This window comes from Larus michahellis, chromosome 6 (assembly GCF_964199755.1).
Source record: "Larus michahellis chromosome 6, bLarMic1.1, whole genome shotgun sequence".
Taxonomy (NCBI): domain Eukaryota; kingdom Metazoa; phylum Chordata; class Aves; order Charadriiformes; family Laridae; genus Larus; species Larus michahellis.
Window position 1 is genome coordinate 63,939,753 of NC_133901.1, and position 25,469 is coordinate 63,965,221.

The 25,469-nt window shown below is 38.6% G+C and overlaps 1 protein-coding gene across 1 annotated transcript; it reads left to right on the forward strand.

Moving 5' to 3' along the window:
* Positions 1–1,330: 1,330 nt before the first annotated feature.
* Positions 1,331–25,395, forward strand: CASP7 (caspase 7). Its single transcript, XM_074592328.1, has 7 exons — positions 1,331–1,502; positions 3,657–3,769; positions 20,412–20,557; positions 21,454–21,582; positions 22,090–22,265; positions 23,040–23,178; positions 23,795–25,395. The coding sequence occupies exons 2-7, from the start codon at positions 3,657–3,659 to the stop codon at positions 24,016–24,018; spliced, it is 927 nt and encodes a 308-aa protein (XP_074448429.1). The 5' UTR covers positions 1,331–1,502; the 3' UTR covers positions 24,019–25,395.
* Positions 25,396–25,469: the final 74 nt, after the last annotated feature.

Genomic DNA, 25,469 nt, shown 5'->3' on the forward strand with positions numbered 1-25,469 from the left:
CTTCTACTATCTTTTTAATTTCTCCCTTACTCATTACTGAAAACAAGCAAGATTTTCTGAAAAATCTAGCACCTTATACAGCATTAAAAACGGTTAATCCAACATGTAGTTAAGAAAGGTATTGCAGTGCACTGAGGAATCAACCTTTCTCTTTGTGAATGCCAGCAATCGACATGAAAAGAAAATAGAGGTCTCATCAACAGTTTGAGTCAGAAATTCCCCATACACAAATCTATTAGTAACCTCTTGAAAACTGGCAAGCATTATCACATACAATACCACTTTTTCAACAGCAATGCAATGACTTTTAGAAAAAAGCCATTTCTAGGTCTGCTAATCCAGCTGTGGCGACCAGATGGCAATGGATAAACTTTTTCATCAAGATACAGAAAGTCACAGATGGCAAACAGCTTCTGGATTTCCTAGGTAACCCCCATACACATCATCAGGAAAGCACATTTAGATGTCCTGAAGTTCAGGTGCCACTGCCACTCACTGCTGGTGACAGCACAGTCTCCCTCATCTCCTCTCCATGCATTTACTTGAGGACCTATACATTTCCAGTATCTCTCTTGTCCATAACGGTCCATTATGGATTTGGAAGTGGTGCTGGCTTCTTGAAAAGAGGCAGCTAACAGATGGCGTGAGAGGAACCATGGGATTCTGCTAGTTTGATTTTCAGGAGAAAACTTTGGCCACGTATCCAACCAGGAGCTACAGGCATAATCCCAGGAAGCAGAGACCAGCCCCCTCGGCAGCACGCAGACACACGGCAAGGGCCACCGCACTGTTCAGAGGCTCCTCCATCACACCAAAGCAGTGACCTGTCGGGAAGCAAAAGGCTGTTTTGTTACCATGCCTGTGTTTTGTGCCAATTATGAGGCAGCTGCACTGGAAAAATGTCGCTTTGATGTAAATCTCTTCAGGTAGTGAATGTTAAACACCATGCACTGCTGGGCAGGTGTGTGATTTTGCAGGATTGGAGCCCGCATCCGGGAGTAATTAGCAAGACTGTGCCAATCATCAGTCCATGTACCGGACTGCTGGGCCTGATGCAGCGGCTGCACAGTAGGACATCGTAATTAGCAGAGATGCAACACACTGAATAATTGGAAAGATAAGGAAATGCCACTGAAGTTTATACACGGGAAAAAATTTCCTTAGATCTAGACAATCTCGTGTCACCATGAAACTTGAGGCTCTTCTTTTCGCAGGGGCACGGCGGAGCACAGCCATTAAAACGTGGCAATTTGCTTTTTGCTGTGATGAAGCCGTCATTAGTCGGGCAGCCGGGAAGGCCCCGGGGCGGGGCCCGAGCCCCTCTGCTGGGACAGCCGCCCGGGAAGCCAGGCGGACGGGCCCTTCGTCTTCCCCAACCCGCCGCCGGGCGAAGGCTGAGGCCGTTTCCCCCGCCCCGGGGGACGGGCCCGCGGTCCCGCCTCAGCGGAGCCCGCCCCGCCGCTTTCGCTTTCCCTTCGACCCCTCCGGAGCCCAGCGTCAAGGCAAGCCCTGGCCCCTTCCCCTCCGCGTCCCACCGGCCGCTTTCCCTCCCCGCTGGCCTCAGGCAGCCCGTTCCGCTCCCCGGCCCGCCGCCTTCCCGCCTCCCGCCTTTCCTTCAGCCGACTGCCGCCTTCCCGCTCCCCCGCCCCTTCTGCTTCCCCGGCCTCTCCGGCCGGCAGCCCCGGGGCCCGGCCCCTGCTCTTATCTGACTGGCTCCACAGCCGTGTCCTGAGAGAGGGCAGAAGCGCTGGCAGCGGGGTGTCCCATGTCTGTGGTCGGCAGGGTTGGCGGTGCTGGCTTCCCCCGTGCCCCTGCCTCGGTGTGGGGCAGCCCCCCGCGCTCCGCCTTGGGGCCTCGCTGCTCACCTGCGGCCTGCGTGCTCCTCCAGTCTTATCTTTTTTTAAGAGATGATTCAAAAATGTATTTGTCAAAGCTGAATCTAGACTCCAGCTTTCAGGAACTGCTGTTGCTTTCAGGGAGCTGGACCTGAGCTGGCGCGGTGCTGGTAGCCATGTAGCCACACGGCCCGGTGGGTGGCCTTCGAGCTGCTGCTGCCATGTCACCAGGGTGGCTTGCAAGCTAGGTGTAATGTATACGCTCCTGATAGCACAAGAAGGACATGGACCTGTTGGAGCAGGTCCGGAGGAGGGCCACAAAGATGATCAGAGGGCTGGAGCACCTCTGCTGTGAGGACAGGCTGAGAGAGTTGGGTTTGTTCAGCCTGGAGAAGAGAAGACTCCAGGGAGACCTTATAGTGGCCTTCCAGTACCTAAAGGCTACAGGACAGATGGGGAGGGACTTGTTACGAGGGAGTGTAGCAATAGGACAAGGGTTAATGGTTTTAAACTGAAAGAGGGTAGATTTAGATTAGATATTAAGAAGAAATTCTTTACTGTGAGGGTGGTGAGACACTGGAACAGGTTGCCCAGAGAAGCTGTGGATGTCCCATCCCAGGAGGTGTCCAAGGCCAGGTTAGATGAGGCTTTGAGCAACCTGGTCTAGTAGGAGGTGTCCCTGCCTGTGGCAGGGGGTTGGAACTAGGTAATCTTTAAGGTCCCTTCTAACCCAAACCATTCTATGAGTCTATGATTCTGTGTTTAATCTGCCTAAATATGGGGAAGGGGCTGCTTTTCCTCATGAAAACCTGGAACCGGAGTTGGACAAGGTGGCTCAGCGCATCCCACCGTGAGCGAGGGTGGGGGTCCCGTGCTGCCTTCTCTTCTCACCCTGCACTATGCTGGCGCAGATCACTGCGCTGTCAGTAAAATGACTCCTTTATTCTTGTAGTTTTCTGCTGGCTTAATGATCTAAGTAACCGTACTGAGCAGGCAACTCAGAACATGGAAGAAGAGGAATGAGAAACCATTTTTTCATGAGGAAAAAGTCATTAGGTCAGCTCAGCCTTGTTGTCTAGCAGTGCCCTGTGTCGCTTTTGAGACGAGTGAAGGTGTTCCAAGCTTGCACTGGAGTAGTGGGAAAAAAAATTGGCTGAAATACAGCAATTTGTGTAAGAGGCTGCTTTATGTAATGAGAATACCTTTTAATTTCCAAGAAACACTTCACAACTGTTTTTTTTCCTAACAACTGTACACGTGTTAATTAATCATTAGAAGAATACAAAATTTGTATAAGCGTTGATATAGACAAAACAGAGAAATGAAAACCTAGGATCCCATCCATGGAAGATAATACAGGTTTTTTTCTCTTAGGCACATTTGACTGTGTATCTGCAAGTGAAAACACAGGAGCTCTCTGGGTGTCATAGTACTGGACAGGATTTCAATTACAAATATTTTGATGTTAGTTGTCCTTGGTCTTCCTAACATCTTTCCAGACCAGGAAAAATTTTCTGGGAATTAGTCGTAAGATATTTCACCATAAAATGGTTTTTAGTTTTGTTCTTCTCTGCATTTTTGAGGGTGGTATTAGACAAGTCACTTTTGGTAACTGCCACGAGGTAACACAGACGGCTAGGCGTGTGCAATGTCGTGTTAATTCAGGGCCAGAAATCTGTAGTCACTCTTACTCGATGAAGGATTATATGGTGTAACTAACAACCTCACATGTATCTGGTCTAACGGTTTGGTTTATGGAAGTATTTCTGGAATGATAGTGTTCATTGAGGGACAGGTTCATTCTTGTACTTTTATTTGTAGATGTCAGGGGATCAGCATGTTGATCGCTCTACTCAAGAGAGAGGTGATGAAGTTCATGATGATGTCGTTGATGCAAGGCCAGACAGAAGTAGCAGATTCTCACTTTTTGGAAAGTAAGTTACTACTTTTATTCCTGTTATTGTTGTATCAGTTGTGATACTACCCTTCTAATGGGATTTTGGTGTTCAGTTTGCCATGTCCACAATATCATAGATGGCCTGGATAGGGAGATGGTTTGTGTTATCTATTTAGTGTATCTAGTCTTTACCTTAAAGCTATCTTTCTATAGTATCTTCCTATAGGGAGAGCTATAGTATCTCGCATAAGCTTTATTTCGTAGTCAAGAGACCACTAAGTTCATTTAGCATCAATTACAGTCCTTCATCTTAAACATTGCCCTTTGGTGGAGCTGGGAATTCAATATGCCATTAATTATCTATTTTACTGCATTCAGCTCAGCTAATCTCCTGCATCATTGAAATCCCCTGTTGACTATTTAAGTTAGTTTAAAGCCTGGATGTGCCATCTAGGTTGTAGCACAAAGAAGCCTCCCTGATTCTAGACATGTAACCCGTTACAGAATAAATTAAAAGCCTTTAATTTTAAAACATAGCGGTCTCACTGAAGCATGAGCTTACTTTCATCAAACGTATAGGAAGCAAGAACTACGTACTGCTTGTCTGTACTCCCGAAAATGCTAGATAAATGTGATTGAAAATGCAGAAGTTGAAAAATGAACATGCAAAATTTACAAATGCTATTGAATGTCAGCAAATGGCTACTTCACATTGTGAACTTCATGGATTTAGAAAGATTTTATTAAAGGTGTTTGTTACAAAGACTATTGTATTTACAGAGAGGTTTTTATTTATTTATTTTTTTTACTATTGGACATTCACATTCAAGTGAACAGTATAATTCAGAGTAAGTACATAGCGAATATAATTTTATTTTTGCTGCTTATTACATGAGTCTAATGGGGTTAACAAATCTGAGAGAGACATGAAGATGCTTTAGTCTTAGAAGACTTTTGATGTGCTGTTAAGCAAATCACTTTACTTTCTCTGTCTCATTTTCTCATTCCTCAAATTTGTTTTATGATGTGTCTGTGTATTATTAATTTTAACAGAATCATGTCATGCAAAATAGACAATGTAACATCTATTTCTAAATACTGCCAAACATGTTTGAAAGGTTTCTTTTAAACTTTATAAAATGTTTGTTTTAATATCTGAATTGGTCTTTTACTATTATTAATTTACGTTAATTACTAATTATTATATACTAATGCTAGTACTATTATTAAATTATGCAACTCGAAGTAAATCATTCCTGAAGGAAAGGCCACAATCAGCATTTCTAGCACTTTTTTCTGGTAAGAAATTTTTCAAATAATTTGGCTATGTGTCAATTTGAGGCATTCATCTTTTGGGAAGTCCTTGAAGATACAATTTGAAACATTTTTCTTTAGAAGTAAAAAATTGCTCACATTAAATATGAGGTAATTGAGAAGATTCAACTTAGATTTTGTAGAAAAAAAAAGTGAGAAATCTATCTTAGGATAGAAATCCATCAGGTGATTATTGTGATAATTGTGCGAAGAGGAATGAGCTGGTTGTCAGAGGAGGTCTTAAAAATCCAAGCACAGTGACAAGGTCTTTGTCTTGATAGGAGAGGAATGTGAGAGGATAAAGGAAGATGGGATATGATCTAAAATCATGACATAATGGAGGAGAAAGTGAATAGAGAACGATCATTCCTTGTGCCTCACAGGAAATCCAATGAGAAGTTCATGCAGTAGGTTTAAAACAACCAGTAGTTGTTTTAAACACGTAGTGCAGAATGCAATTGCAGAACTCAAAGTCACAAGATATGCAGATGTCGAGTTTTTAGATGAGTTCAGAAGAGATTAAATGTATTTGTGGGGAATATTGATGTTAAAATCTTTGGTGCAAGATATTCCTAAATCAGGTTTCTGTGAGAATATATCCTGTATCCAGTTTCTTTTGTTTGTTTCCTTAATACTAGTCATTACAAGATACTAGCCTAGATGTACTTTTAGTTGGAACAAGCATGGCTCTGTGTCTTGATTGCCAAGGCTTCATTTTGGCAGCATGAAATTAATACTTGTAAAATAAGATGTCTAGAAGGCTTTAGATAGACTACAGTTTTATGGTACCTTGTTTTGTTTTAGCAACCCAGTTTTTACCAGCTATGCAGTTACTTTCAATGAAATTCTACATAGTATTTAATTTATTTTTGTTACAAGTAACTTGTATTGTTAAGTAAGCACATCAATTTTAATTTCAGAGAACAGAGCAGTGAGAAACTGAATTCAAAGCTGTGCAAAAAGACCAGCTGTTTCCAGCAGCTTCATAGCTCCAATTCGTCATTCTCTGGCTGTGACTGGAGATTTATGTAGCAAGAGCAGTACATAGAAATAAGTGAAAATCTTCACTACAGCATATTTCTCTGCGAGAAGCCTGTGAGCCTGCTTTACCATGAAGGCCATGAGGCTCAGAACAAACTGCAGAGTGGGCAGGTTCTTCTGGCTGCACCACAGTCCAGGGGAATTATCTTCTATGTATTTCCTTTTCTTTGAAAAAGTGCTAGTACTTAGTTAATGGTGGTGGGGAAAAACTGTTCGGTGGGCAAAAAAAGTTTAAAAATAAAAAAAGTTTTTAGTGAACATCTGCCGGTACTATTTGGTGTAGGGTTTTTTTTAGCCACTAGATGGCAGGAGGATATCAATTTTGTTTACTGCAAAAATGTGAACAAAAATTTGTGAGCTTCGCAGTTGAGCAAAAAGTTATGTTTCATAAAGCAGAAATAGCTGGATACGCTTTGGCAAGCCTGCACTCAACAAAATTTTAAAAAACGGTTAAACAAAGATTGAGCCGAGGATTTCAAACCTGTGTTTTAATTCTTTATGTGATTGTTAGAAACTAATAGAATTTTTCGCATAGAAAGTTTTCTTTTCTATGCTGTATGTGCTCCTGTTACACTTTCGAGGCTTTGAAAATAGTCTCACTTCTCCACAGGATAATTTAATGTCTTCATTTGGTATCTTTTGTCTTTTATTGGAGAATTTGTTAGGGAGATTGATAGCAGCAAGCTTATTTTAGCATCCAGGAAACACAATGAAACAGAACAAAATTGTGGTTCCAATGTATTGTGTGTGTTCCAATGTAAGTAGAGCCAAGACTTCTCTTACTCCTAATGAAAGTTGTTCTTTTTTAAAAAGCTACATCTGAAAATTCCCAAGGCTTGGTACTTGCACTGTCAATAATGACTGTGGGCTTCAGTGAAGCTTCTTCCGTGAAGAAGCATAATGCAGAAGAAGGTGGTTGTTAGTAGTATCAAGGTACAAGTTTTATTCTAATTTACTTGTGTAGAACCATTTGTCCTCTGTTTATTTTTATCTACTCCAGCCTTACTGTTTACAGTCAATATTCCCCTTCTCATCTGGAAACAGAAAAACATAATTTAAATATATATTGAAGAATTCTTACAAATAACTAGTTACAATTGAAACTGTGTGATTCTTTAGTGCCCTTAATGCAGAAACATGAAATATATTGTAAGAAAATCCCACTGAGGAACTGGAGATGCTTGTAAGGTGCACTGATGTGTAGTCACCAAGAGTACTTCCACTGTTTAACACTGCAAACCCAAAATACCTAGAAGGTATTTATTTCTAGCAAGTCCGGCCAGTATAAAGTTTGAGACTTTTTTCATTTTAATTAATTGGAAAGTTTGCTGGAAACATCAATATGTATCTTGCCTTCTGTAGTTCAACAGTTATGATAGTTATGTGGTTATGATATCTACCAGGTTTGTAAACTAGTATTTAGATCAAAAAGATTCACGGATACATAGGTTTTCTTTTCATTTGTATCGTGTTTATTTGAGTTGCAGACTATCAAAGAGGGGAAGCACAGATGTTACCAAAGCTGTCTATTTTAACTTTATGTCCCTTATCTCAGTATAGCCGTATTTCTCAAAGTAAAGAACCTTGTCCTTCAAAGAATAGATATTCATTTTTGAGATTCTACCTCAGCTGAACCTCAGCTTTGGAGCTGTAACAGGTGTGGAAAATTGTTTTTGTTTCAGCTTTCCTCTTCTGTTGTTCTTCCGTCTTTTGGGGAGCCATTTTCCATCCACAATTGATTACCAACAGCTTATTTTTATTTGGTTTGTAAGAAGCTGCTTTGCAGATAGAACTTTATGAAGAACAGTTTCACAGTGATGCAGATACATATGTTTTCCAGAGTTGCCCATTTTGTAGTTTTTGGGCCATTTGAAAACACTGAGCCTGATCTTATAAATTGCTTTCTTTATAAAAAAGTACTACTGCTGGCATCGTATGCTTATGAAGAAACTGTATTGGCCTCCACTGCCTGAATTCAGCTGTTCTGCCTTGAAATTAACGTGTTCAAATCCAGATGATGCTTTGAATTATACCTCATCTTTTTTATCATAACTTTTACAGTTTTAAAATTAAAAATACAGTTCTGTTACAGGTTTTTCAGCAGCAGAATATTACAGACCTTTTAAAAATAAATACTGCTAAGAAAAGTATCTCTTTTATCCTTAAATTAGGTAGAATAAAAAATGGCAAGTTATTTTAAAACAAATAACAGCTGATGAGTCATCTGAAGTTATGCTCTGGGCTGCAACTCAGAGGTTTGACCTGAACTCTTGGTTCAGCCTCGGGTTTCCTTTATATCTCTAATCAAATTACTGTGCACCTTAATCTGTCCTGTAAATGGATGATGATCTTTCCTTTTACTATCCTAACTCTAAAGTCACAGTATCATTTTAATTTGGTTTGGAGTTTTTGGGTTCTGCTTTTCACAAGCTAAATATCAGTGTATTCTCCCCCAAAGCTCTGAACATAAAATTTCAGAAGCAATAGGTTCTGGCATCTATAGTCTGTTAATGTTAATTCCTAAAAAGACAAGAGATTTTAACATAGTGTAATAGGGATGTTTCATTTTCATTACTGTCCTTCAAGCTAAAGGTGTTTTTTTATTTTTTGTTATTGCAGTTTTTGTTAGATCCGTAACTCAGCTTCTGGAGAACATTGCAGGATTATTTAACAATTAGTGTGTGGTCAGTGCTGGTACTTTCCCTTGGACACTTACTGGAAGTACCGTATAGGAAATTCCCAAGTATCTTGAAATAGTATCTGATCTAATGTGTAAGAAGTCATTAATTCACTGTCAATATTTGTTTCCAGTCTCCTTAGAGACTTTATCTTGTGAAGCACGGGAAACACTGGCTTATCCATGAACTGTATCTGTAGCAATCACAACAGTGAGGCAAGTATCCTAATTCCTTTCTAGTGTAGTAATTTATTTCCTTCAGTACAACAAATTCTGGGCTGTCATCATACAAAATTTGGAGGAAAGCTATTATGTAGTGTAATTTTTAAGCTTTCAAAGGAATCAAAACCAAATTAAGTTCTAATAAAGTTAAAATAAACCAAAGCTGTTCAAGGGTAAATATAGGGAAATAGTTCTATGAATTAGAATACAAGGAGGTTTTGTAAAATGTGCATGTTAATTTGCATTATTTCCTAAGAAATATTCATTGTGTAAATATTGTAGTAATGGTGGATTACTACAGCAATGTAGTAAAGGTTTTGAGAGAAGGAAGAAAGACGTATTAAAAAGTGAAGTCTGCTGTCCCACCTCCGTCTCAAGATCTGCTGTATTTTGCTACACTCTTACATAGGAACAGTGGCAGAATCAGAGTGATGGGAGCGTGGTTTCTGCTTGTCAGCAAAGGTAGATCAGGCCTGCATGACCTCAGCTTGCAGGGTGATAGCTATGAGGGTTTGAATAGCCCCATAGAAAAGTCCAGCGTGACCCACTGCTGACACAAGCGAATCTTTGGGCCTGAACACAGAGAGCATCCTGTTTCACTCTCCAGTGTAACCCTGAGCATGGTGGGCTCCTAGCATTAGCAAAGAAGATTAGACTTGCTCTTTAGGACAAGCTGAAGCTGTTCTCAGATGCAGTGTGGAGTACTATTTGATGATGAACCAAGGTACTGTAGAATGTTATTTATCTCCTCCCTTCTCTGCCACCTGTTTGGAAATCCCATGAATGAATACCCTAAAAGAGTTTAGTTTCAGTGCTTATATCAAGATAATTATAACTCTGCTGACATTCTGCAGTTGCTAATCCTAGCCACAGTGTTCTCTGAGAAATAGTATTTGAGGGGGTTGCTTTGACTCATTTTCCAAGCAATCCATATAGCAACCTGTTAATTGCTCTTAGTACCTATGATAGATAAGAGAGGCTTCATCTTTTTTTTTTTTTTTTCTTCATTTAATTGGCAGTTACCTATGTACAATATACTACCTAGGACATGATCATGCAAGATTTCAATTTCCAGAACAGAAAGTATGCATGTGCAGGTTTTCTAGAAATGAACAGAAAGCCTTTCAGCAAACAATATTCTCTATTTGTAAAATTTTACCTTTTGAATGCTATTATTTGAATATTGTGTTGCATACAGTGTTGTGAGGCCTGCACAGCCGGCACTATGCAGCTAATTAGGAAGCTGAAGATAAATTACAAATTGATGGTTGAGAGTTTAGAACTTACTCTGTTTTGGTCCTCTCTGCTGCAAGCATTACACCACAAAATTGTCATGTAGGCTGTAAATAGTACTTAACATATTAAGTGCACAAAGACTAGGATACTGTTGCAAAATGTGGACAATATTAGACATAATAGTCTGTGTTGAAACTTTTTTTAAAAAGTGTAGCTGGCTTAGCCCCAGTGTACTTTGTCTGCTTCATTTGTATATAATAAATAAAATTGCAGCCATGGTTTTGATTTGAATTATGCTAAGGCCATCACTAACACATAATTAAAAGAAGAGGAAGACATATTTAGATGTAATTATCAGAACTCCAAAGATATATATAATATACAAAGTAGAATCATAGAATCATAGAATAGTTTGGATTGGAAGGGACCTTTAAAGGTCATCTAGTCCAACGCCCAATGCCAGAAGTTGTAGTCTGAGTCTGGCTCTTTCGAACAGTTCAACTCCTTTCATTACATGATGAGTTTCCAGTTGTCCTGGAACAGGTTTCTCTGTTTTCCAAGTTCTTAGAGGAGATTCTCCTTCCTAATTGAAGAAGGGTCTGAAACAGAAATGTGACACAAAAGCTACAAGAGTAGCTCAGGGTCTGAAAAACGTCTTATAATGAGGGATTCAAAATGTATTTAGTTTCTCTGGCTAAAGTTGAAAGATAATTTGCTTGTACTATACAAATATATAGTGTACTATACTAGATATATAAGTGATGGAAGATCAGAAGATAGGAGACACTTTTCATAAGCAAAGAATTCATAAATGTATCCAATGGATCCATAAATGGATCTTTTAAAAAAAGGTTGGGTATAAATCTAAAAGATGTTCTGCAGATTAAGCAGAAGCTGCAGGTTTATCAAATCTACTGAATGAGGGTTTGTGGCTTGCTTTGCAAGAGATCAAATGAAAAATGTGCTCCCACTCAGGTGAGTCAGTTACTGCAATTAGCATGCTGAAGCTCGCTAATTGATGTTGTTCATCTCTGAGACTGTTGCAGTTGTGAAGCTTTGTGGTAGGTGAGGCCTTATTGTGATTCAACCTAATACACTTTAGATTGTGGTTTCAAAGAAACATACAAATAGCCGTTGCTGTAGTGCAGCAGAGTATCTGCAGTGTGATAAGCTGTGATATCTTGGCTGGTAAGCCGAGGTCCCAGAGGCCTTTAGGGCTATAATATACTTTGGGGGAAACGCCATATTTTGTGGACTACAACCCTGTCATTTTTGCAGTTGACATTAAATAATGGTGTGCAGGCACTAGCAGTTTTGTCTCTTCAGGGAAGCTAATGTGCAGTAACCAAAGATAGGAATTTTTCTCTGGACTGAGATCCACTGTAAACCTCCATAGTGGACAGTGAGAATGCCTTTGCTTCAAGCATTTTTTTCCAGGAGGCACGTAGCAGTAGGCTGCCTCACACACCTGATTTTTGTGGAGATGTACAAAATAGTGGATTTTAAATTCATTCTCTAATTTACTGTACACTACTGTCCCCCTGGAAAGAAGCCATGAGATCTGCAATTGTTTTATGAAATACGTTTGTTTAGGCTCCATTTTGTAATAGAAAAACTAAGACCAAGAGATATGGAGCTACTTTCCCAAAGTTATTCACTATCAGAAGCAGGATTCACACTCAGTTCTCCATCCGAAGCACAATTAAAGTGTCTCTTACTGCATAACAGAACATATCCCACCAACTGAGCATTTTGGTTTGTTTAATGCTTTTCATAAAGTTAATTGATCAAAGCATAGCTAACATATAATCTTAATAAATATTTTTATAGCTTGTGTTCTACGCTTGGAGGTGATATAGCATGCTACAGGAAACTTAGGGAAATGCCAGGATTTCTTTAAAAAAATTAAAGCATTGTATTTTGTGAATTTTCTGCAAAATCTGTAACGGTACTGGTTCATATGTCATAGTAAGAACAAAAGTAGGTTTTTAATAGGATACTGTTTTATTGGATGAATGAATCATAGAATGTGTTGGGTTGGAAGGGACCTTTAAAGGTCATCTAGTCCAACCCCCCTGCAGTAAGCAGGGACATCTTCAACTAGATCAGGTTGCTCAGAGCCTCATCAAGCCTGCTCTTGAATGTCTCCAGGGATAGGGTCTCCACCGCCTCTCTGGGCAACCTGTTCCAGTGCTTCACCGGAATGAACTCAGTCCTGTTTTGGGCGAAGAAGTTGTTAATGATAGCTTAGGTCCCTCTCAGCTCTATTATTGTCTTTATAAATTCAAGAAAATAATCCAATTGTTTACTTAACTCCTTCCTTTCAAGACTGCTACAGCAATATTTTCCTTTCAAAATTAGTGTGTTTACGGTTATAAGGAGGGCTTGGGCCATGGGTTTCCAAAGAAAGAAGAGGTACCGTCTCCATTAGCTTCATTGTTTCAGGTTCATTCAAGCAAAAGGCTTTGCCTCTGGTGACTTTGAAATTGGCTTTGTTTAGTCAGCTGACAATCTAATTCCAAAGATGTCCTTAAGAGGTCATGAACTAATTGGCAGTTCAAAAACAAGCTAGAGGCTAAATAATTACTGTGGCCTTGATCTTGAGAACAGTTACAAGCAGGCATTATTTTACTGCCTGACTAGTCCTGTTACTTTTAGTAGGTCTGCTCCCAGGAGGAAAGCAGGGTGCGTTCATTAGGGGCTGCGGTGTTTGAGTAAGCACACTTGCCATTTCCCTTTACTCCACCGGTTCCCAAAAATGACTTCCAAGGTTTAGGCACCTTGTCAGAGTAGTATATGAAGATGCAAGGGTTGCACAGACGTTATGTCATTGATAAATATGAACGTTAGACTCTGGTATTATCAATTTGGCATGTTTCACCATAATTTAAGATTTATTTAACGGACAAAACAAGACCATTAGAGGAAACAGATATTTAGGACCGTTTTTACGTTTTAATGTTCTGTGGGGGGTTGTATTGTGTTCTTTATGTTCACTATTCTAAATTGCAGCTGTCAGTTTTCATGCCTTTTGTGTAAGACGTCTCATTGCTGTCGTAAGCAATATAGGTGAAATAACGTGTAGATGCTTTTGCAGGAACTTTTATGTTCAGTTTTGTAGGACCACCTTTCTTCTCTCTTCTAAACGAATACTTTCTATTATGTTGAAAAGAGTCTGACTTTAATATTAGAAATTTTTAAAATTTTCTTTTGACATTTATCTGGAGCATACTTAAAAATAGCCTTCTAAGGACTGGTTGTTTTGGTTGTGCTAGTCTATCAAAGTCAGCAGTCATTTGCTATTTACTTTAGTAGGGAAACTGAAAGTATGCAATGTTTACTTGAACTTCCTCCTATATAATTAGTATTGCTCCTTTTTCCTCATGAGGTTTTTGCTTCAACTATCAAGCTGTTTTTCAGTTTATCTACTGGCACATAATTTGTAGGCCCGAGTAACCTGTGTTTAGAAAAAAGATTGTGAAGGGTAGTATTTATTTTCTTGGTTTACAATTATATTTAACCTCTTTCAAAAGAGTCCTTGGTAAGGTGTTAACAGTCTGAAAAAAGAGAGGTGGAAATTGCACCTGCCATGGGAGTATATTCAGAAGAAAAGGTTTGTAAGCCCATAGCGTGTGACAGTCAGGTTGGAAACAGAATTGAGATCTCCCAAATGCCAGTGTCTTCTGCAGTGGCTCCTGTTAGTGTTTGTTAGAGGCTTCAGTTAGTGTTCTAGCACGCTGCTTCCTTAGTGTGTGACCCACGATCACACCCTCAAATGCAGTGTAATACCCTTTTAGTGTTTGGTTTAGCCCATATTGTTACTGCTTAGTCCTTGTCCCGTAAAATTTATGCTTTCTGATTTTTAACGGTAAAGGAATATTCATTTTTATAAAAGACAATTCAAGTAGTGACACATTCTTCTTGTCCAGAAGTGTTGTTGCTCTGCCAACCTGATGCAATATTAATGAGAAAAGGCAACAGGATAATCTATTATTTGCATGCAGCTTTAAATCTGCATGACACTTTACCAAAACAGATCTGACAAAGAACAAAGAGTCTGCCTTGAAGAACTTAAGATCTAAAAAGCTCTAGTCAGGTTTAACAAGTGTCTTTTGCTTCTTATTGCCAATAGGTTTCAAGAGAAAAAAAAAATCAAAGAGGGGAGAGTGTACAGTAATTAGAGGTGTACTAAATATGGTGGAATTAGACTGGATAAAAGTATTAAAGCTGGATAAAACTATTAAACCCAGCAGTTTGGAGAGAAGGTTATGTAGGAGTGAGACGTATTAATGCATGATCATCAGACAACATCAGACATATGAATAGACCACTAATTATCGAGACTAAGGTAGAAAAATAGAACAAAATATTGAGCCTTCACAAGTCTAATTTATGAATCCTGTTTCCTGTTCACTTCTCTTCAAAGAATAACCCTGAATTGGTCTCCAGCACACCCAATTTTACTACACGCAGCTTGGTGATGCTTCATGAATTCAAACACAATCTTCTTTGCATTTTCATTGTTTCCTGTCTGTCCTTTAACTACCTATTTAAAAAAAATAAATCCATTTCAGCCTTTTTTCCCAAGAGAGCAAACATAGCACTTAGTTTATGACTACTGCTCATCACCATTTGTACTGTGCAGGCAATAATGGAAGGAGTGGGGGGTTTTAGTCAGAAAGAGCAGCATAGAGCCACATAAACTGCATAAAATTGAATCAGCGATGTGGGCTATGTAAGTTTCTCAGAGGTCTTAAAACTAATGTATTGTCCGGTACTTATTCCACAGTATTGTAACTCAATGGAGAATTTATTCAAACGAGGCCTTTAAAGAGGCACACAAATGTAAAAGTCATGAGGGAAACACCTCAGTTATTTGAAATAGAATAAAGAGGGCTGCAGTTTTGAGATACCTTACATTCCACAACAATAAGTGTATGAAAGTTCCAGGGGATGTTGATGTATTACCTGAGAAGATTTGTACTGTGGTCTTTGTCACTGTGGCACTGTTATAATCTTCTTTTCCGGGCTCGACAGAAAGGCTGACAATGTGACGGAAACTAGAATAAAACTATTCTCCAGTGCCAAAAAGCATGGGGACTCCAGAAGGGATCTTGAGATACTGTGTTCTGTAAAGATAGCACGTTTTTTAAGGCAAATTTTCTTTTTAACAGAAAGCTGTTATCGGTCATTCAAAAATTAATGTATGATTGTACATTGTATTAAAGAAGCATGCCAGAGTGAAAACTATTACAGTGTTCTGTGATGTTCCTTATCAAGTAAAGCCCAAATTTACTGAACATCAGAGAACAAGAGTAAGACAGAGTTCTCTTCTTTTGTGTGTGTGTCATTCGAACAGAAATGAATGTAAACGTCTGAATGTCAACTTCCTTAAATTGAATAGTATCAAAATTGTAGAATTTTTTAATCTGCTTACATTTTTCAGTAGAGCAACAAAAGTCCCTAACTTCCCTGGGAGAGAAAGGGACTATAGCTGTTTTCAAAACCTGGCTATCCCTCTGTAATATAATTTTTAGAGTTCATTTTGATTAACACATTAATTTCCTCTTAGAAAAGCAAACAGGAAAGAAAAAAAAAACAAAACAAAACCAAATAACAGGAAATCATTGCCATTCTGTGACTGGGAAGTGATGATAGTGAAATTTGTCTTTATTCATCTAACCCTCTGCCTGTGAGGCTATTTAAGTGACTGTTCTTTTCCAGGAAGAGATATTTCGTCTGTGTGCTGAGTGCCATATTGCTTTAAGGCCAAGCAGCTCATGTTTTCAGAAGAGCTCTATTGTATGTCAATTACTATCATCTTCTTTTTAATCACTGTTAATGTAGAGGTTTAGTAAATGGATTGGTGTAACAGTTTCTACCCTAGAGATTGCACTTTCTTCTTAATGTTTCCATTTCATTCACTCTTCTCTTGAGAACTTTCCCTGCATTATGCTGGTACTGTTCCAAGGGGAGTTCATATAGTTACAGCAGACCAGCTTCCTTAGAGCAGAAGGGTTTTTTTACATTCACTGGCCTTTACGTCTTTCACAAAGGTAGACAATACCAGACTACACAGCTGACATTAATTATGGAATGTGAAGTGAAGACCCTCCCCATGGAAATATATCACGCTACACTTGAAGTAAAGCAGCTGGTTCTCTCTGAAACACTTATTACTCTGGAGGGCTGGCAGACCGGAGCCCCAGAGCTTGGCTGTAGCAGGTGCTACAACACTGCAACACTCAAGGAAGCCATTCTTCTGCATGTGGATTCTTAGTATGTTGGTATGTCATACTAATATACAGTAGCAAAGAAAGTGCAGGAAGATGCCAATGGAAAGGAAGCCAAAGGAGAGGAAATCTCAGCTGCTAAGAGGTACTGCTTTCAGTAAAATTGTTATTGAAAGCAATCTTTAGGTATAGTTAAATGTTAACAGTGATATTTTTATCCTTAAGTCTTGATATCTGTACATACTGAAATCATAATTTACCCAAAGTCTAACAGAAAAGAATGTTTGTTGTGATAAGTAGCAGTCCGTAGACAATCAAGTTCACTACTGGTGCAAGTGATGTGTCTGCATTGACTTTGACAGAATTTTAGCCACTCAAGGTGATAAGAAATTTGGCCTTTACTATTTAAAAGTTCAATATCAAAATGATAAATGGAATGGGTAAATTTAATTTTATGTTTGGAAAGTGAGAAGTTGATAACAATGGTTTTCCCAGGATTGACACCAGTTGAGTCTAGACTTGATGAAATCACATTCGCAGACATACTGTTGTCAAGCCCAAGGCCTGGATTTAGAGACACAGCAGGGGTGAAAATGTGCAACCTATGTGAGGGTGCCAGAGTGGAGGTTCAATTTTGCTGAACTCTTAACCAAGAGGAGAGAACATGAAATATGTGAGAGCACTGATAGGAACAATATTTCTGTCTAAAGGGAAGATCGGTGACCATTAGTGGAGTGAGGAGTTACATCACAGTTGTAATTAAAAGCTGAAGAAAGAGTAAACAGTCATAAAATTCAAGTTTCTATTTAATCTGGGCAAGTTGGAAACCCAAAAGAGGGAAATTAAAGACACCAGATGTCAGAGAAGTAGAATGAAATAAAACTGAGGGCAAAATAGTTTAAAACATTTTATAACAGCATGTAACTAACCTGTGGAAACCCTTTCAGAAAATACGGTGATTAGAATGCTTAGTAAGAACAACAGCAGTAAGCATTTATTTTAACATGTGTCCAGTTCAAAACTTACAAAATAAAAATTTAGCTGGACAGCTTTAGGCTTTCAGTCATAAGCCAGCCTGTCACTGACAAGGCGTTTGCCCTAAGGACTGATTATTCCATATTTATTACTTTATTAGTCATTATTACAGGGTCTGATTTAGCGTGTTGAAACTGGAGAGTTGGACCTTATACTGACGGTTCAGTCCAGTCAGGCAATTCCCATATTGCGCTATGTTGGCACAGAAAACAGAATCTTCAAAAAATTTATCTCTAGACTGCAGGCCCAAGATATGTATATTCCATAACCTTTGCTTCCTTATTTGTTCAGTTGGACAGATACCAAAAGATTTCTGGAACTTTTTGTTGTCTGCCAGTAAAGAAATGAAAGGCGTAACCCTACAAAGCATGCTGTGGTTGCTTGGTATTTCGTTAGCTTTTTCAGCATGGAAGGAATCGGTAGAACAAAACCATACTATCCTCTGTAAAGGAATGGGACAATGATAGAGTTATGTGTGCTACTGTGCTGGCAAGGCTCGTCGGTGACATTTGACATTGACTGGCACAGAGCTTCTGGTGTACTTTTGGGAATACCAGCAGTAGTAGCTAGATCCCTTAAACTCCCAAGTATTTCTGCATGAATGAGTGCAAACTATTGAACTCGGAAGTGAAGTGGTTTCAGCAAAATTGTGGCTACGTTATTATGCCACTTAACCCCAGCTGCTATTTTCAGTGGGGCTTTTTGTGGGGTAACGTGGCTGCGTGACTTCTGGACTAGTATTAGATCACTTCCAGCATTTTAGGAGAGCAGACAGTGCAAACATGATACTGTACTGCTTGTATGGATCTGTCCCGAGTGTTCACAACTGTTCGTGGGTTGGACATAAACAGAAATTTGTGTACAATCCCCTTGAAAATATCCTATTGTGTGTAACTGTTAGCCACTGTTAGTCATACGGCTTTTTCAGGAAGCCACTGAAGCCAGATAAATCTGTAGAAACTTGAATGCAGTGTGGACTGAGGAAATTAGCCTCTTCATCGACCTGAGTGGTTATTTGTTGTTTTGTCTTTTTCTCTTTTTGCCAGAGAGCTGTCTAATGATGTAGGACCAGGGGGAATTTTAGGCTAAAATAAGAATCCAAGATCTCTTTGAAAGTCAAATGTAATATTAACATCATACAGCTGTGGATAATTCTTTAAAATGGCTAAAATCTTTTCTTGAGGCAAAGCATATTTAATTATTGCTCCCAGAGCCCTCAAGAAGCAGTATGCAAGGAGAATACTAATACTTGCAATTTGCCAGAAAAAACTGTACTTCCAGAGTATCAGACAAAATCCTGAAGTAGGTACAATTCAGTATCTTGTTTTGTAGTCTCTAAGAGAAGTCTAAGAGAGGAGATGAAATTAGGATGGTCACATGTAAAAAGTACAGAGAAAGCCTGCCAGGTGCAGCTATTTAATTTGTCCCTTTATAACAGAACGTGAGGACACTCAAAGATAAGAAGCTGTTTGAAAATTGAATTGCAGTAGTGTTTAAACATGATGAATCACCTAGAGAAGATTTGTTACAGTTTCCAATTAGTCTTGTCTTCTGGTAATCACAAAGAGGACACTTAAAGCTAAAAGAGAACAATTGTTAAATCAGGAAGGTAAGAAAGTAGATTTCCTAAACAACATTTAATCAATTTGCAGCAATCTCGTGTCTGACTACAGGCTATTATTGAAGCAAATAGCTTAGTAATGCTTTAGAAAGATGTCAGAGTGAGAATAGTGAAAGTGCTTAAATTAATTGAGATTATGGGAAAAATCTAATTCTGTTAAAACCAAACTGCATTATACAGTTATTTGTGCTGTGAAAGCAGGTTATGTTTTCCTCTCAAACATCAGCAATAAATACTATTGGAAGCAGGATGCTGGACCAAATAAGTAAGAGACGTGCCGATAACTTCTGCCTTTTCCTGAGCATTGCTTCCAACTGGGCTTGCTCCAAAACTTGTTTGTAGCTCTGAGGTTGAATCAGACCCTTTAGGCTCTCACTGGTTTCGGTCTGCTTGAGGAGATCTTGCCAACATCTGAAGCCACCTGCTTGGACCAAAAAGTCCACCTGTAAAAGCAAGTACTGGCGAGTTCCTCATGCTTATACTTCAGGTGTGTGTGCAGGCTGTAACTGATTTGTTCTTAGGAATTCATTTAGCATAAATTGGTGAGTAATCTCTGTGCTATCCCTTCGCATCTCTTTCAAATCCAATCTAAGACCCCTGCACATAGCAGAAAGGTCAGTACATAGTCATATTAACAGAGAACATTTATAGCTTGTTTTGGTTTTGGGTGGGATTTTTTGGGTTGGTTTTTTTTTTTTGAAGTGAGGTCTGGATATAGATGATTGCACTAAAATGTGCTTAGTTTTTTGCATAGATTCAGACTGCTGTTTGTCAGACAAAATTAACACATGACCTGTTCACATCTATAACCTTTATCAGTAGAAACTACCTGTTGCTTGGTCGTAATCTTCAGAGAATTTAGGGATGATGGTGATTCAGTAAACAAATCCTATCACACCATTGGGTAAACCACATATATTCTTGTGCTTGGAATAGTTATTAAGGGAGATGTGTCTGTCTTTCCATTAATTGTCCAGAACCATAGTTTGCAAAAGGTTACTGGCAGCCTGACTTCATGTGTAGGCCATTTGTTTTATCTGTGGGTCAGGATCTGCATATATTACTCTTGGCCGCAGTTTGCTCTAGAGTCATTTTACCATCATCAGAATCCTATCACATACGGTAATCGCCTCATGGAAATCCCAAGATCTTTATGCCTTGATCTGAAATACTAAGGGAAGAAAACAAATATTAGAGAAGAATAAACATTGGGTAGGGCTGCCTGAAGGGTTTGAATTAAGATTAACAGGCACACTGCATGTGACTGGCCACTGACAATAGTTTCATTTGGTTCACCTAGAAAAAAAAAGAATGGAGAAGAACAGCCAAAGTCCTCTCTCAGTAATCAGTACCGAATTGTTACACCCACATTCCAGTATAATATGGACTACAAGAAAGTTGGCAAATGTATTATTATAAACAACAAAAATTTTGAAGACAAAACAGGTAATGTTCTTCCTTGCTGTCATTCTTGCTTTCATTAATCAATAAGGATTTTATTTTTAGGACATGGAATTTTAATGAATATATTCATCTTTTTTGAGAAATAGTTGTTCATACAATTTATTCCTGTTCTTTAACACTTATGTTAGAGTGGCTCTTTGCAGCTTCTTTGCAGTATACGTTTCAAAGAGCATGTCGCCTTGCTCTACCAACTTCAAACTGAAGTTTGAACAAACCAAACCTTTGTCCCAGAGGTTAAGGCTGTGTTGGTAAAATGTGAACTTTGGCACCTGCAGCCCATGTTAGAACTTCTGTGTCCCTGAGCTACAGCTACGAGTTACAGAAGCTAGTAGCTATAGCTGTGCTCTGTTCACACTCCTGCATTTAACTTTTCGGACCACGTATGGTTCCAAAGCAGACAGATCCTTGTCTTACAGTCAACTTTATAGGTCTTTTCCTATACACTTGGCAAAGACACTAAATGAAGTGTTTACCCCAAAGAATTTACAGCAGTTTTCTTTTACATGTGACTCTTTTCAACAGTTTCACCTTGGGGTGCTTTATGCATGCGTTACCAATAACCATGGTTATGCATTACTGCATAACCAAAAGGAGATAGGATCATCCATAGAGGTCCTATATTCCAAGGTGCTGGAGGCATGCCAACATTTTTCAGGATAAGACACATATTAACATTGAACCTTGCATTGTTTTGCATTAAAACAAATTTCACAATTTGTTCTCAATGCTGAGAATGCTGTTAGAGGATTGTTTTAAAATCATGTCGCCGTGACATTGTTTAGATTTATTAATTATAAACCTAAAAATTTACCTTTGAACATGTGAATTATTTTGGATTGTGTAATGTCCAATTAACAATATTCTTTGTTTTCTGGCAGGAATGGGTACACGCAATGGCACTGATAAAGATGCTGGAGATCTGGCTAAGAGTTTTAGATACTTAGGTTTTGACGTTTACACATACAATGATCGAAGCCGTGACGATATGGAAAAATTACTGAAGAAAGGTAAAACTTTAGAATCATAGAATAATTTAGAGTGGAAAAGTCCTCTGTTAGTCACAGAAACTACCCCCTGCTCAAAGTACGTCAAATTAGAACCAGATTGCTTAGGCCCCACCACATGCTATTTCCTGTATAGGAGGATTCAGTTTCTGAATGGGTTAGGCTTAATTCCCCACCTCTTGCTCGAACCTCAATTCAGCAATACTCAGTTTTCTTGTCATATTAGGTGAAGAGCCTGTCCTGTGTATTAGGTGAAGAGCCTTGTCATACTAGATAAAGAGTCCAGCCTGTTGACTCCAGTGGGCTAGACTCGAAGTCAAGGGAAGGATGCATTCACGTATTCAAGGTATTTATCACATTACTAACAAGTGGGTTGTGTCATCTTTATCCACTCCTTACACCTTCCAGTAGAGGCCCAATGTATATTTAGTCTCAGAAAAATGTGTTTGATAAATATAATTTTCTTTTAAAATGTTGCTTCCTTTTGATTAAGAAGTATTTGATTTGTAGCTGCTGAGGAGAATCACAGTGATGCCGCTTGCTTTGCCTGTATCCTCCTAAGCCATGGGGAAGAAGGCCTCATCTATGGCACTGATGGACCCATGGCTATCAAGAGTTTGACTGCACTATTCAGAGGAGACAAGTGTAAAAGCCTTATAGGCAAACCCAAATTATTTTTCATTCAGGTAATAGCCCTAAAGTAAATATAGTATCCTACTGCTGCAGTGGGGAAAACATGCTAAGTTGGTTGTCTGCTCTAGAAGAGCCTTGTAGGTTAACTTACTGAATTTTGCTGTGGGTTTTGTGAAAAAAAGTGTTGAGGGAAGTTGACTGTGGGTGACTTGTATTGTTTGCTTTTAGAAGATAAATTATATACAAGATTTACAGATGTAAAGAACACCCAGGGAAGTTGTGGATGCTCCATCCCTGGAAGTGTTCAAGGCCAGGTTGGATGGGGCTTTGAGCAGCCTGGTCTAGTGGGAGGTGTCCCTTCCAACTCTAGCCGTTCTGTGATTCTATCCTGTCATTGTAATTTTGTACACGGTTTCTCTTTGAGAATATAACTATTATATTAGTAATATATGAACTTCGACGCAGAAAGATAAACTCTTGTGCAGACAGAGCTGAGGACAGTATGTGGTTATCAATAGAAATAATACCGTCCAGGTCTCTGAATAAAGGCTGTCTCTACAAATTACTGCATTATGCTAAAAGAAATATTTTTTCTCTCCCTCAGTAGCCTAAAAATTTATATTGCATTGTTGCATTAGCAAATAATTAATTCTATATTTCTTAAGCTTTTAAAGACAGCTGTTTTTCAAACAGTATTAACTGTCATACCATGGGTCTGAATTCTCTTTTTTATTATATGGGAGTTGCAGCAGATGTAGTTACACTTATTTTTCTAAAACCTTGTTTCTCCTTATTGGACAAGTTATCTTTGTCTTCACTGCTTTCAGGCATGCAGAGGCTCTGAATTTGATGAAGGTATACAAACTGACTCTGGACCTGCAAATGAGACTCTGGAAACAGACGCCAATCCGAGATACAAAATCCCAGTAGAAGCAGATTTTCTGTTTGCGTATTCCACAGTGCCAGGTAAAGAAAAGGGGGTCAGGGTGGGGACAGAAGCTTAACAATTTATCACCCGTATTGACTTGATCTTTGACTGACCCTTATCGATGATATGTTGTACATTGAGGGACAAAACACTAAGGCCCAGTGTATGTGGGGCCAGTGTGTTGCATCCACCCCTTTTACACAAGCTATAGCGGAAACAGGAGGAAGCCCGGATTTGTCAGGTGAGAAGACACAGACATTACAGATGGCGAAGGCAGTACTATTTTCTGGGAAACCTGCCCTTCCATGTCCCAGTTTAGTGAGTATGGGATGAAGGCAGGAAGAGGAACAGTTACAGCACAAAACTTATTCTTAGAGAGGAAAAACATTAAAACTTCTTGCAATTTCCCAAATGCAAAAGTAGAGAAGCGCTTTGGACAGTTAATATACATTATTCTACACTTTAATGAAGTAGGATATGTGACACAAGCGCTAAGAATTAAACTTTCTGTCTGTGCATTGTTACTTCTTGCCCAGAATCTTTCACACTAATTAGTACATATCTCTCTGCAATTCCATTCTTCAGCACAAGATAATAAGAAAAAAAAAGAGGAAAAATAACCCCATGTGCTTTCTTATCTGTCTTTCCTGTAAGGTTATTACTCCTGGAGGAATCCTGGAAGAGGCTCCTGGTTTGTGCAGTCTCTGTGCTCTGTGCTAAATGAGCATGGAAAACAACTTGAGATCATGCAGATCCTCACACGGGTCAACTATGTGGTTGCCACAAATTTTGAATCACAGTCTGATGATCCACGCTTCAGTGAGAAGAAGCAGATTCCCTGCGTGGTCTCTATGCTCACTAAGGAACTTTACTTCTGAAAGTGTATTTTAATGCAGCCAGTGATGAAAGATCAGGATATGGTTTTGGGTGGAGATTTGATTATAAACTGGAGTAATACATTTTTACACTAGATTTTTATATTGTAATTACACTAGATTTTTATATTGTATAAGCTGGGGTATCTGATGGATGGACAATATGCAAGATTTCAAAGCAGAAATAAATGCTGTGGGCTGACCTGATAGCTGATACTAATTACTGTATCTTGATTTCCCTCAGTGTGGCTGTCATGATTTATGGCAATTGAAGATGTTTTGAGAGTCAGCTACCTGTTTATTCGAGAAAACAGATTGTAACTTAAGGACAAAAAAATTAAATTGTGAGACTCCAACTTTTCTTTCACTGATAGCTCATGGAACCATAACTTCCTCTGAAATGTCCAAAGACCACCATATTATGGGTATGTCCTGTGATGAAACAGTTTGTAGCTACTTAAAAGGGTGTTTCTTAGTCTAACATATTCATTTCTTTTTATGAACATCATTAATGAGATTATTATTAATGGTTGCTCTGTGCTTAATCTGGAAGTCAATTTACTTGTCACTAGCATAAGATGGATAAATAAAAAAATCAATATTTGTGGATGATTTACGTGAATAGTATGGAAATGTAACAAATAGAAAAATCAAAATGAAAATCTTTGCAACAGATTGGCAAACAGTAATTGGATGATGCCTTATTAAAGCACCATTGTAAAGATTTTTGCCTTGCAAATTACAATTAACTGACAGAATGGCCTGAAACAGTGGTATTGCAGTTTTTCTGCTTGTAGAAATGAGAATGTCTGGTTATTGATTGACAAGTTTTGAACCAACAGAAACTTAATGCCAAGGCTTTTTTATAAAACATTAAAATTTAATGCTGAAATGATAAAATTATATGTACCAGTAACAAATGTATGTTTAGATTTAGCTTCTATTTGTGAGGACTTTTGCCAAGACTGGAAATACTTGCTTGAATCAGAAACCAGAAGTGCCTTTTTAGTTACTATACAGTCTTGACTTTGTATTTTGGCGTTATGTCAGTGATGTTTATATCCCTACCTTTTATATTCACCTTAAAGTTGGTAGCTAGCTCAAAAAAAGTAAGCTTAATGATTTGGTTAAACTGATAAATGATTAGTTGTTCACCCTTTTCCCAGTTAATGTACTCTCTACACTTTTGAAATCTTCTAATAAAATAAGTGCATACTATCAAAGCCAAGTTACCAAATTAATAAGTTTATTTTCTTACAAATATTGTGGCATAGTGAGACATATTTTTTTTTTTTCATAAGTCAAATTTACAGTTGTTCGAATTAAATAAATTATTGCGTTATGGACATATGAAATCAATAAAGACCTTTTTTTAAAATTTCCTATGAATATCTGCATGTTTGTCACTCAATCTGGTGAAGTGGAAACCAAACAAAATACAACCCAAAACCTGT